At 40.6% G+C, this 12,111-nt stretch overlaps 1 protein-coding gene across 1 annotated transcript; it reads left to right on the forward strand.

The window, feature by feature from the left end:
- Nucleotides 1–4,022: 4,022 nt before the first annotated feature.
- On the forward strand, nt 4,023–8,374 carry LOC138632054 (nuclear receptor subfamily 5 group A member 2-like). Its single transcript, XM_069717327.1, has 6 exons — nt 4,023–4,124; nt 4,213–4,354; nt 4,990–5,552; nt 7,092–7,211; nt 7,336–7,483; nt 8,121–8,374. Exons 1-6 carry the CDS (start codon nt 4,023–4,025, stop codon nt 8,372–8,374), a joined length of 1,329 nt encoding a protein of 442 aa, XP_069573428.1.
- Nucleotides 8,375–12,111: the final 3,737 nt, after the last annotated feature.

Here is a 12,111-nt window from a genome sequence, read left to right on the forward strand (position 1 = left end):
CAACTAACACACCACTAACACACCAGTCACACACAACTAACACACCACTAACACACCAGTCACACACACCTAACACATCATTAACACACCACTAACACACCAGTCACACACAACTAACACACCACTAACACACAACTAACACACCACTAACACACCAGTCACACACAACTAACACATCACTAACACACCAGTCACACACAACTAACACACCACTAACACACCAATCACACACCAGTCACACACCACTAACACACCAGTCACACACACCTAACACATCATTAACACACCACTAACACACCAGTCACACACAACTAACACACCACTAACACACAACTAACACACCACTAACACACCAGTCACACACCACTAACACACCACTAACACACCAGTCACACACAACTAACACATCACTAACACACCACTAACACACCAGTCACACACAACTAACACACCACTAACACACCAGTCACACACAACTAACACACCACTAACACATCACTAACACACCACTAACACACCACTAACACATCACTAACACATCACTAACACATCACTAACACACCACTAACACACCAGTCACACACAACTAACACATCACTAACACACAACTAACACACCACTAACACATCATTAACACATCACTAACACACCACTAACACACCACTAACACATCACTAACACACCACTAACACATCACTAACACATCACTTACACACCACTAACACACCACTAACACATCACTAACACATCACTAACACATCACTAACACATCACTAACACACAACTAACACACAACTAACACACCACTAACACACCAGTCACACACAACTAACACACCACTAACACACAACTAACACATCACTAACACACCACTAACACACCAGTCACACACAACTAACACATCACTAACACACAACTAACATACCACTAACACACCAGTCACACACAACTAACACACCACTAACACATCACTAACACATCACTAACACACAACTAACACACAACTAACACACCACTAACACACCAGTCACACACAACTAACACACCACTAACACACAACTAACACATCACTAACACACCACTAACACACCAGTCACACAACTAACACATCACTAACACACAACTAACATACCACTAATACACCAGTCACACACAACTAACACACCACTAACACATCACTAACACATCACTAACACACCACTAACACGTCACTAACACACCACTAACACATCACTAACACACCACTAACACGTCACTAACACACCACTAACACATCACTAACACATCACTAACACATCACTAATACACCACTAACACACCACTAACACATCACTAACACATCACTAACACATCACTAACACACAACTAACACACAACTAACACACCACTAACACACCAGTCACACACAACTAACACACCACTAACACACAACTAACACATCACTAACACACAACTAACACACCAGTCACACACAACTAACACACAACTAACACACCACTAACACACCAGTCACACACAACTAACACATCATTAACACACCACTGACACACCAGTCACACACAACTAACACACCACTAACACACAACTAACACACCACTAACACACAACTAACACATCACTAACACAACTAACACACCACTAACACACCAGTCACACACAACTAACACATCACTAACACAACTAACACACAACTAACACACCAGTTACACACAACTAACACATCGCTAACACACCACTAACACACCAGTCACACACAACTAACACATCATTAACACACCAGTCACACACAACTAACACACCACACTAACACACAACTAACACATCACTAACACAACTAACACACCACTAACACACCAGTCACACACAACTAACACATCACTAACACAACTAACACACAACTAACACACCAGTTACACACAACTAACACATCGCTAACACACCACTAACACACCAGTCACACACAACTAACACATCATTAACACACCACTAACACACCAGTCAGTCAGCGTGTCTCAGGCCTTCGGTCAGACCCAGTTTGGTTGTGATGGGAAGCCTGTGTTGATGTCTCCCCCTGTTCCATGTTTCCTTTCTATCTATTGTCATTTATCACATAAAGAAAAAAATCCTTTGAAATGTTAAATCTGAAACACAAAAGAAGCTGGTCTGTGATGAGAGGGGCTATGAGTATTGAAATTACTGGAGTGGATATCAAATTCACTACTTTACAACGACTCAAAATCAAACTGCAGTGTGGACTTCTTTTATTTGATACAACAGCTCCATCTACTGTTTAAAAATTTTTTTTTAAAAAAAATAGTGGACTACAGGTTTATAAGGGTGTCCTTACTGTACCTGAGATTACACCAAAAATATTATTTCATGTGTAAAGAAGATGTAGATCTTACGACCAAAAAATTTACAATTTCACTTTTAAATAGGAAATAAAACTGTGGGGAAGTTGAGCCACTCTTTACATAATGTGACCAAATATTCAGGAAACCTCTGTTATTATTATTCAGGTATGGGTGGAAAGAGAAATTTGTCAAAGTGCACGTTGTATATTAAAATGTGAGTCACAGTCACAGACTGTTTATAAAAGTGTTCAAAGCTTCCAGGTCTGTAAAATGGTTCCGATGCAGAAGTGTCTTAAGCTGCAATACCAGCGAGTGCCACTAGAGGTCGGCTCCAAAAAGCCTCCGGCTCCATAGACTCCCATTCAACTTCTCTCATCAAATCCAAAGTGAATAAAATGTGTCCATCAGTTATCTCGGTGTTGTTAGCTGAAGTCACTCCTTCTTCTTAGTTTTCTGGAGGTCCATCTGAAAATAATCCCTCATTCATTAGAAAAGAAGATTCAAGAAGACCTGTTTTGGGGGCGTGTCTGTTTGATTGACAGGCCTGTGGTGCAGTCAGGTTACAGCTATCGGTGGGCGGGACGTAGTATCGTCAGGTTTCCAATCAGATCAGTCAGATCCACCGCTCAGTGGTGTTACTGTTGGTTGCTGGTCTGTCTTCAGTCTAGCTGAAGGAGTTTCAGCAGATTGGCCCAAATTCTGTATATTTTAAATATTTTTGCTCTGCCATCAGTTACCCAGTAAGCACATATAGGTCACTGCAATTTGAGCCTTGTCCTCCTGTAGAAGACATGTATGATTGAACGTGACTCTGAACCAGAAGAGGAACTAATGGAGGCGGAAGCAGCACAGAGACACCTGCAGATTCACTGCTGAATGTTAATGTGTCTAAACATCATTCACACGATCAGCTCGCTCCATTTCATTCAAGTTGTTTATTGATACAATACAAATAAATAGAAAGAATTTCAAATATGTTGCATAATACACCACATGTCTTTGCTTCTGTTAACTATAGATTCATCATGATTTTAATAAATGATGTCATACTGTCCAAATAATAATAATAATAACAGGTGAACCGGAGTTTGAGAGGGAAGCTGTTGGGACAGGTGATAACACGTGAGCAGTTTCACACACACACACACACACACACACACACACACACACACACACACACACACACACACACACACACACACACACACACACACATGCACAGTTTGATTGGTCAGACCGGCTGACTGGACGGAGCCTCAGCTCTGTGACAGCTGCAGGATCAGCACGAGGAGAGAAGCCCTCCTACACACACACACACACACACACACACACACACACACACACACACACACACACACACACACACACACACACACACACACACACACACACACACACACACACACACACACACACACACACACACACACACACACACACACAGGTGGGAGCTGGAAGACGACTCAGCATTTATACCTGCTCGGATCTGACTGCACACTCAGCTGTAGGACAGTCAGTGAATCTGTTGGTATGATACTGAAATATAGTTTTATGATTGAAAGATGTTTAGTATCCAGTTTAGTGTATTTGTTCCTTTATTATTTCTGTATTTTAATCATTTATATCTGCATCATGTTTTTTCTTTCAGGAGAAGAGGAGAAGTGTCTGATGGAGAGCAAACAGGATGTTGGTTTGGACGAGTCGTGTCCGGTCTGTGGTGATAAAGTCTCCGGGTACCACTACGGTCTGCTCACCTGTGAAAGCTGCAAGGTGTTTTATTTTCTGAATCTGTAAGAGAAAGTTAAAGTTACATCCAGAGACATGAACTCATCTTCTTCCTCTTCCTCAACACTTCCAGGGATTTTTTAAAAGAACAGTTCAGAACAAGAAGAAGTACACGTGTGTGGAGAACCAGGAGTGCAGGATGGATAAAGCTCTGAGGAAACGATGTCCGTTCTGCAGGTTCCAGAAGTGTCTTCATGTCGGGATGCGGCTGGAAGGTAAGAGGAGATCCACCAGAGTCAGAGGACAACGGGAGGAAAAAACTCTTTCCATTTTATACAGTTCAGAACGAAGACATTAGGATGAGAAATAAATCACAACAAAGTAGAAAAAACAAATAAAATACAAAGCAGATAAAGACTTTAACCAACAGAAGAATCATGTTTCAATATGTTGTTCAAGGCTCGTCTATTTAGATTAAATTTTGGTTTTCATTTAATTTATTTGGCCCGTTTAGGAAGAATTTCTAGAAAAACCTGTGAACATTCATTACTGAAAATATAGATGAAAGATTTGTTTTATTTTGGAGGATGAATGTTTTGTTTGGAATGAGCAGAAAAACACTCATGATAAATCATCTAACAGCCAAATTATTTATCCATAAATGTATATTTACAAGTGAGTGTTCAATCAGTATAATGACTCTACTCAAACCTCTCTGAAGCAAAAAGAAATTAAAACTCTATCAGCCTGCATGAGATTAAAGATTTTTGCATAAATATACTTTATATATTTTTATATCCCCTCCAGCCTGTTGTTCTTATAATGTTCCTTTCAGTTTTATTTGTTCTTATTGCAATTGTCTTTTTTTTTGTAAATAAAACCTTTCACTCTCAATTATTTTTCTCGTCAGCTGTTCGAGCCGATCGGATGCGCGGCGGCAGAAACAAGTTTGGTCCGATGTACAAACAGGACCGAGCCCTGAAGCAGCAGAGACGCGCTTTCACACAGGCTGACGGACGCGCTCCTCTTCAGAGAGACTTCAGCTTCCCTGCAGGCCTCCAGCCAGCCGCGCACCTCCCTCACAGCTCCTCGCTGTCCTCGGACCAGCCTCCAGCTCTGTCCTCCCTCCAGTACCACGGCACCTCCTCCTCAGCCTGGACCATCAAGTCAGAGTACAGTAACATCTGTGCGGGTTCATCGGGCTCTGCTGCAGCGACCTTTGACCCGGACGACTCGGACGCAGTGCCGTCCTCAGACCCAGCTCCCAGCATGCCTCAGCTGGTGATGGAGTTTCTGCGCTGTGATCAGGACGAGCTGCAGCTGCAGGAGAAGATCTCAGCTCGTCTCCAGCAGGAGGACCAGACCAAACACTGGCAGCCCGACACTTTCGGCCTGATGTGTGCGATAGCCGACCAGGTGCTGCTCTCTATCGTGGAGTGGGCGCGCACCTCCGTTTTCTTCAAGCAGCTCAAGGTCAGGTTCTGGTTCTGGTTCTGGTACTACACACCCTGCTGTAGTCTTACACTGTATGTATGTTCATCATGTCCTCCTGTGAGACCATGTTGGTATTAAATGTATAAATCAAAATGACACTATTGTTTGTAAACAAAAAGGTCACAGGTCAGATATGACATGAATAAATTAGATCGATCACTGAAATATACAAACACATAACTGACATCCTCTCACTCTCTCATTCCTAACCGTCTTGTTGTCTGGAATTAAATAAATAAATCAGTCATTATCTGTTGCTTTTACTACAAAACTTTGTTAAATTCGAGGCATTTTATTGGGAAAAATATTGAATAACTAAGTTTTACTCACCGAAATCAGTTTACATTTGAAGCATCCCCTCTTGGTTAAACTACAACTCATAGTTCGAAAAAAAAGTGCTATAGTATAATTTTGAATCATTTTTATTGGGATAAAAACCAGAAGAAGTTGTGAGGTGATTCTGGAAACACTACACTGAACAATACTGAAGTTTCTGAATATTTTTGCGCCATCTTTTTTTTTCTGTTTGACCCTTTAAGTCAGTCCTTCCACTCGTCTTTTGTTCACCTCCGAGGAGACTCATGTTGATAAAAATGAGGTTGTAGTTCGATGTCTGACCTTCCTGCAGGAGGAGAGAAATGTTGTTTGTGTTTTAACGTGGTGTACAAGTTATACTTCGTGGACCTGCTTTCATTCCCAGCACAGATCTGGGTGCAGTGGTAGCACAGCAGGGGGGGTGTCGTTAGAGATGAGCTGAACATGTGTCTGCACCTCCGTCAGCTCCGACCAGGTCCAAGTCCAGACTAACCTGCTGTCCAACATCACAGGCAGGTTTAATAGATGTTCTACGTCTTTAATCCACTTACATTAATAATGAAAACAAACTTCTAATTGAGTTCATGATATAAACATGAAGCTGATTCTTGTCTCTTGAACTGGATGTGAATCAGTCAGTTGAAGCGCTTCATGACGCAACAGCCGGTCTCAGACTTTATTTTACCACATGTGCAATTAAATGAAATTAAAAGGTGCGTTTTTATCAAATAATATTTAACGCCTCTTTCTCCCCCTCCTGTGGTTCTCCCTCTGAGGGACCATCGTGGACCCGGCTGGGCCTGGTTCTGTCTGCTCACCCACTGAAGAGTGGGCCAATCAGAGACCTCTGAAGAGTGGACCAATCAGAGACCAGTGCCAGCAGCTCAGTGTGATGATGTCGAAGTCTTTTCTTTGTAAATGAGGTCTCAGCAGTGCAGCAGAGTTTCTCAAAGGCTGCTGCAGTGAGTTCAAACTGAAGGTCGACACCAACAGGCTGCAACAACTGAAAATGATCGCCTGTTGAAGACCCATAAATTCTGATTCGGGTCTGATCCAGGCAGAAATAAAGAGTTCAGTGTCCCCAGAGGGAGCTGTGTGAAGTCCGATCAGTGTGTGATGTCACCTGAGTCAGCATCAGTATATGCAGAAGAGACATGAGTCAGATATCATGCGTATTTATATTAAATATCTTCATGCTGTCAGGTCAGTGACCAGATGAAGCTGCTCTACCACTGCTGGAGTGAACTGTTGCTGCTGGACTTCATCTCCAGACAGGTTCTGTACGGTAAACCGGGCCGTCTGCTCATGGCCACTGGGCAGCAGGTGAGTCGTCCTGTGCTGCCTTCAGGTGCACCTTATATTCGATGTGCATAGATTCATCCACATATGACAGCACCCAGATTGTTTGGAGTAAGACTGATTAGTATAATGTGTTTCTTTAATCCAGGTGGAGCTGTCCCACATGGTCTGCGGTGCCGATCCCATTCTGGCTGGCCTGGCTCAGAGAGGACAGCAGCTGGTTGAACAGCTCCACAACCTGAAGGTGGACTGCAGAGAGTTTGCCTGCATCAAGTTCCTCGTCCTCTTCAACCCAGGTTAGTGTTTCGAGGTTCAAATCCAGGAAGGTGACAACGTTGTTCTTGAGTAGTTTTTTGATTCCCAACCCCAATCTTCTTGGTTTCCCTAAAAGTAAAATGTTTTGGCTGTATGAATGCAGTAGGTTTCATCTCTGTCCACTACAGGAAAACGTTAAACTAGACGGGGTTTGTCTATTTCACGCTTTGCTGCAGTGGACTGGTGTGTCTATTTTACATTTTGCCGTGGTGGACCGGCGTGTCTGTTTCACGCCTTGCTATAGTGGACCGGCGTGTCTATTTCACGCTTTGCTGCAGTGGATCGGCGTGTCTATTTTATGCTTTGACGTATTGGCCCTGCGTGTCTATTTTACGCTTTGCTGTATTGGGTTGGCATGTCTATTTCACGCTTTGCTGTGAAACTGTGTTGCTCCAAAACTGCTCCAAAACTGAATGTGTGTTTCGTTGGCCGATACTGCGTCACTCCACCAAGTTTCAGTAATATCAGGCCGTTACTTTTCTGTGATCCTGATGAACAAACGACGAACAAAATGTAACTTTCTTGTTGGAGGTAATTGTAGGTGAAAAGGTAAAACAGTAGTTCAGATAGCCTTCTGTGTTGTTCACCGGTGGTTTCGTCCTCTCGCCTTCTGACCAGACGTAAAGGAGCTTGAAGACCGTGCGTTCGTCGGGAGCATTCAGGATCAGGTTGAAGCAGCGCTGCTGGAGTACACGGCCTCCACCTGTCCTCAGTACCTGAGCCGCATCACTCACCTGCTGCTGAGTGTTTCTGAGTTGCGCTCGCTCAGCAGCCTCGCCGAGGACTACCTGCACTGCACACACCTGAGCGTGGAGGCGCCCTGCAACAACCTTCTGATGGAGATGCTGCACGCCAAGTGCAGCCGCACGTGAACACTCATTAAACATGATGGATGCATTCACTACAAATCACGGGATCATTCCTGATACTGACTGGATTTCAGCATTACTGTACACCATAAATAATCTCATAAATGTGAACATGTGACGTGTTTCCACTAAAACACCATTGAGCCTCATTCATTAATAGTTTTATCTTAAAGAAAGGTACAAGGACGAGTCGACAATCACGGATGAGAGGAAGACGCAAGGCAGTAGGCAAGAAGCCTCGGCGTGGTCTTTGGCTCGTTGTTTGTGTTTGTCACCAAATCACCACATTTAAAGTCTTTACACTAGTTGGCCGTCAGCTTCCATCTTCATTTTAAAATTCTCCTGCTTGTTTTTAAAGCCCTTGATGGTCTTGTAACATCTAATATTTCACCCCAGCTAACACAGTATGAACCACTGTGAGTCTTTTAGTCCTTCCTCCATGCAGGACTCAAACTTTATGCTCCACGTTGAACAGAGGATCTGAGAACTTTTTAAACATAAATTGAAAACCCACCTCTTTAGTCTTGCTTTGAATTAGAATGGCTTTTAAACAAATTTTTATTTTATTATATTTACATTTTGGAAGATTTGTTTTATATATTTTCTTTTCTTATTTTTTTCCTTCACACTTTCAAACCTTCATCATCATTTTATTTACTTTTACATACTTTTATTGCTCTTACCTATCCTGTCTCATGTTTATCCTACACAGCAAATTTCTGGAGTGAAATATCGTGGAGTTAAACAAAGAGGAGGATTTTTGTAGTTTATTTTCTAAGTTAGACTCCAGCTTGTGTTCAGTGTTACTCTCTGGTGGAGTAATATTCTGGTGTTCATTCGCTGAGTGTTGAGGAGCATGATTCAACACTCCCGGTGTTTACTGCACAGCTTTGTTGCCGTATTGGCATTTCCCAGCATGCCTTAGTCATTCTTCGTAACTTTTGAGAATAAAGCATCCAAATTAAATCTAAGTGATGGGCAGGAATTATATTTAGTTTTGTTAAAACATGCTGTTTATTAATATTTCAATGAAGACATAATAATAAATAAATTGAGGCTATCAGTCAAAACCACAAGTGTACAAGGTAGGAATGAAATATATAAACCAATTACAGTCACATTAAAACATGGGAGTTTGAACTTAGTCATATGAAGTTGTCAATATACACTTCACATTCAAGCAACTCAAGGTTAAAGACATTTCACTCTTCACAGGAGTTTGAGTTTTAACTGTCAAAGAGTTAAGTTCAACTCCTGAAATGTGTAAAAAATCAACTCCTAGTAAAGAGTTTCTTTTACTCTGCTTGAGAGTGAATTTGATGATCTCACAAAGCAAAAAGAGTTGATTTCAAAGATGTGAATTTGCTGTGTACCTTCCGTTTAACTTTTATCATTTTAATGCATTTTATTGTCCTCATTTCTATTCTCCTTTCTAGTTCTTATCTCTTTCTGTTTTCCCTCTCCCCCTGTCCTTTTAGCATTTAATCTGTCTTCTATATTTCCTGTATCTCTATTGTCTTGCCTGCGTCTCAAAGTGTTTTGTAAATTGTCTTTTTCCTTTTAATTTGTTTTCAATCTGGTTTTGAAATTGTTCTTACATTTATTTTATTTTTCTGGTCTACGATTGTCTGTTTTGTTATTGGCCTGTTAATCATCTGTGAAGCACTTTGAACTGCACCAAAATGTAGGAAAAGTTGAAAAAGTTGTATAAATAAAGTTTGGTTGATTAATTGACATTTCAGCCCGCCCGTCCTGCAGTAGAACCTCCAGCTCCAGTTCAACGGACCCACGTCTGATCTCTTAAAGAAATCACTACAAATGAAAAGAAATAAAGATACTATGGAAATCCTGTTTCTTTTTTAAATGTGTGTTTCCCTCTTTACTTGTAAGATATTAATAATCACTTTGTTAAAGACTAATTAATGTATTAATTAATTATTATTAACATGGAAAGGAACTCTGTGGTCAGTGTAGTTTTATTCAAAACCATAATGATTTGCAAGAAAATAATAATAAATATGAAAAAAATTACAATATATGAAAAAACATCTTTGTAATTAAAAACCCACATTATACAATTTCATTATTAAAGATAACACAAACACTGATAGTTGTGTATAAAACGTCAGCCACGCATGTGCTTTCAGTGTCTGTAGATTCTGTTCTTACATATGAACAAATCCCAAATATGAAAATATTATATAGTTGGGTTTTAAGTTGGGGGAGGAGGCCTATTTTTTATTTTTTTTTAATCTGACACTTTCGTCATAATGGTTGCAAATCATCTGAGAAAAATTTAAACCAAAACTGAGCTGAAACAAAATAAAATAATGTGAAAATATTAGTCTGTTTTTTAAATTCAGTCATTAGTTTGGTTATAAACAATAAAACTGTCCATTTTATTTCCATCAGTTATTCGGTTCCTGTGACATCTTTATTGTCTTTTAAAATAAACCAATGTTAATCATTGAAGTGTAAATAACTGTTGGTTGTCTTGCACTGCAATAACCAGACATTAGTCTTTATTCATTATTATTTATTAGTCTTTATTAATTATTCTTTATTAGTCTTTATTCCTTATTAGTCTTTATTCTTTATTCTTCATTAGTCTTTATTCATTAGTCTTTATTGGTCTTTATTTATTATTCTTTATTATTCTTTATTTGTTATTCTTTATTTACTATTCTTCATTAGTCATATTCTTTTTTAGTCTTTATTCATCTTTATTCATTATACTTTGTCAGTCTTTATTCATTATTCTTTATTAGTCTTTAGTCATGATTCTTTGCTGCAGAGAATAAAGAATAAAGATGAATAAATGAGTGTGAACTGTTGTTTTCAGGATTCATAGAACATGATAGACTCACAGTCTGAGAAGTAAACTTCACATTCAAGAATTAAAGGATCCATAAAAAGCTTGTGTTTGAGTGTTTCTCTCAGATTTAATAAAGATTTGTCAGACACTGAGGAATATATTAATTTTAACATTCATAAAGCTTCATAAGGGGAAGTAAAAGAGGAAACTGTATCACAGAGTCCTGCAGGAAGGAAAAGGTTAAAGATGCCGATCACTAATAATCCGCTCAGTTAGAAGTTCAGTGTTTGGAAAATAATCACAAGACATCCATGATGAGACCCATTAAGCTTGTTTGGATAAAGTCCTGGAACATGAAGGCAGCAGACACTCCGGTTAAAGTCAGAGCTTATTAAACCTGTGATCCTCTGATTATACCTGCAGCCACCTGTTGGACCCGCTCTGCTTTAATAAGAGCTTCATCAACATAATGGACTCATCCTGCTGTGTGGAGGTGCACTATCTGATCTCTTCCACCTCACTGGAGCCGTTTACTCCTCGACCTTCACATCCAGCTGGCATCCAGTTGGCATCGGTCCTGTTCAAGGACAAAACATGGCACTCGATTAAAGACACAATGTGACCTAATGGGACCAAGCTGTCTACAGGTACAGGTGACCATCTACAGGTACAGGTGACCGTCTACAGGTACAACTGACTGTCTACAGGTACAACTGTCTACAGGTACAACTGACTGTTTACAGGTACAAGTGACTTTCCACAGGTACAGGTGATCGTCTACAGGTACAGGTGACCATCTACAGGCACAGGTGGCCGTCTAGAGGCACAGGTGACCGTCTACAGGCACAGGTGACCGTCTACAGGCACAGGTGGCCATCTGGAGGCACAGGTGACCGTCTACAGGTACAACTGTCTACAGGTACAA

Source organism: Brachyistius frenatus, unplaced genomic scaffold (assembly GCF_029030835.1).
Source record: "Brachyistius frenatus isolate BFR_SWC_R1_liver_20210118 unplaced genomic scaffold, ASM2903083v1 Contig_172, whole genome shotgun sequence".
Lineage (NCBI taxonomy): Eukaryota > Metazoa > Chordata > Actinopteri > Embiotocidae > Brachyistius > Brachyistius frenatus.

Bases quoted from the DNA above. Each gene is read 5' to 3' on its own strand.
- LOC138632054 (XM_069717327.1), top strand. From the start codon at position 4,023: ATGGAGAGCAAACAGGATGTTGGTTTGGACGAGTCGTGTCCGGTCTGT. The intron at 4,125-4,212 runs GTGTTTTATTTT...CAACACTTCCAG, and splicing joins TCACCTGTGAAAGCTGCAAG to GGATTTTTTAAAAGAACAGT. The intron at 5,553-7,091 runs GTCAGGTTCTGG...TCATGCTGTCAG, and splicing joins TTTTCTTCAAGCAGCTCAAG to GTCAGTGACCAGATGAAGCT.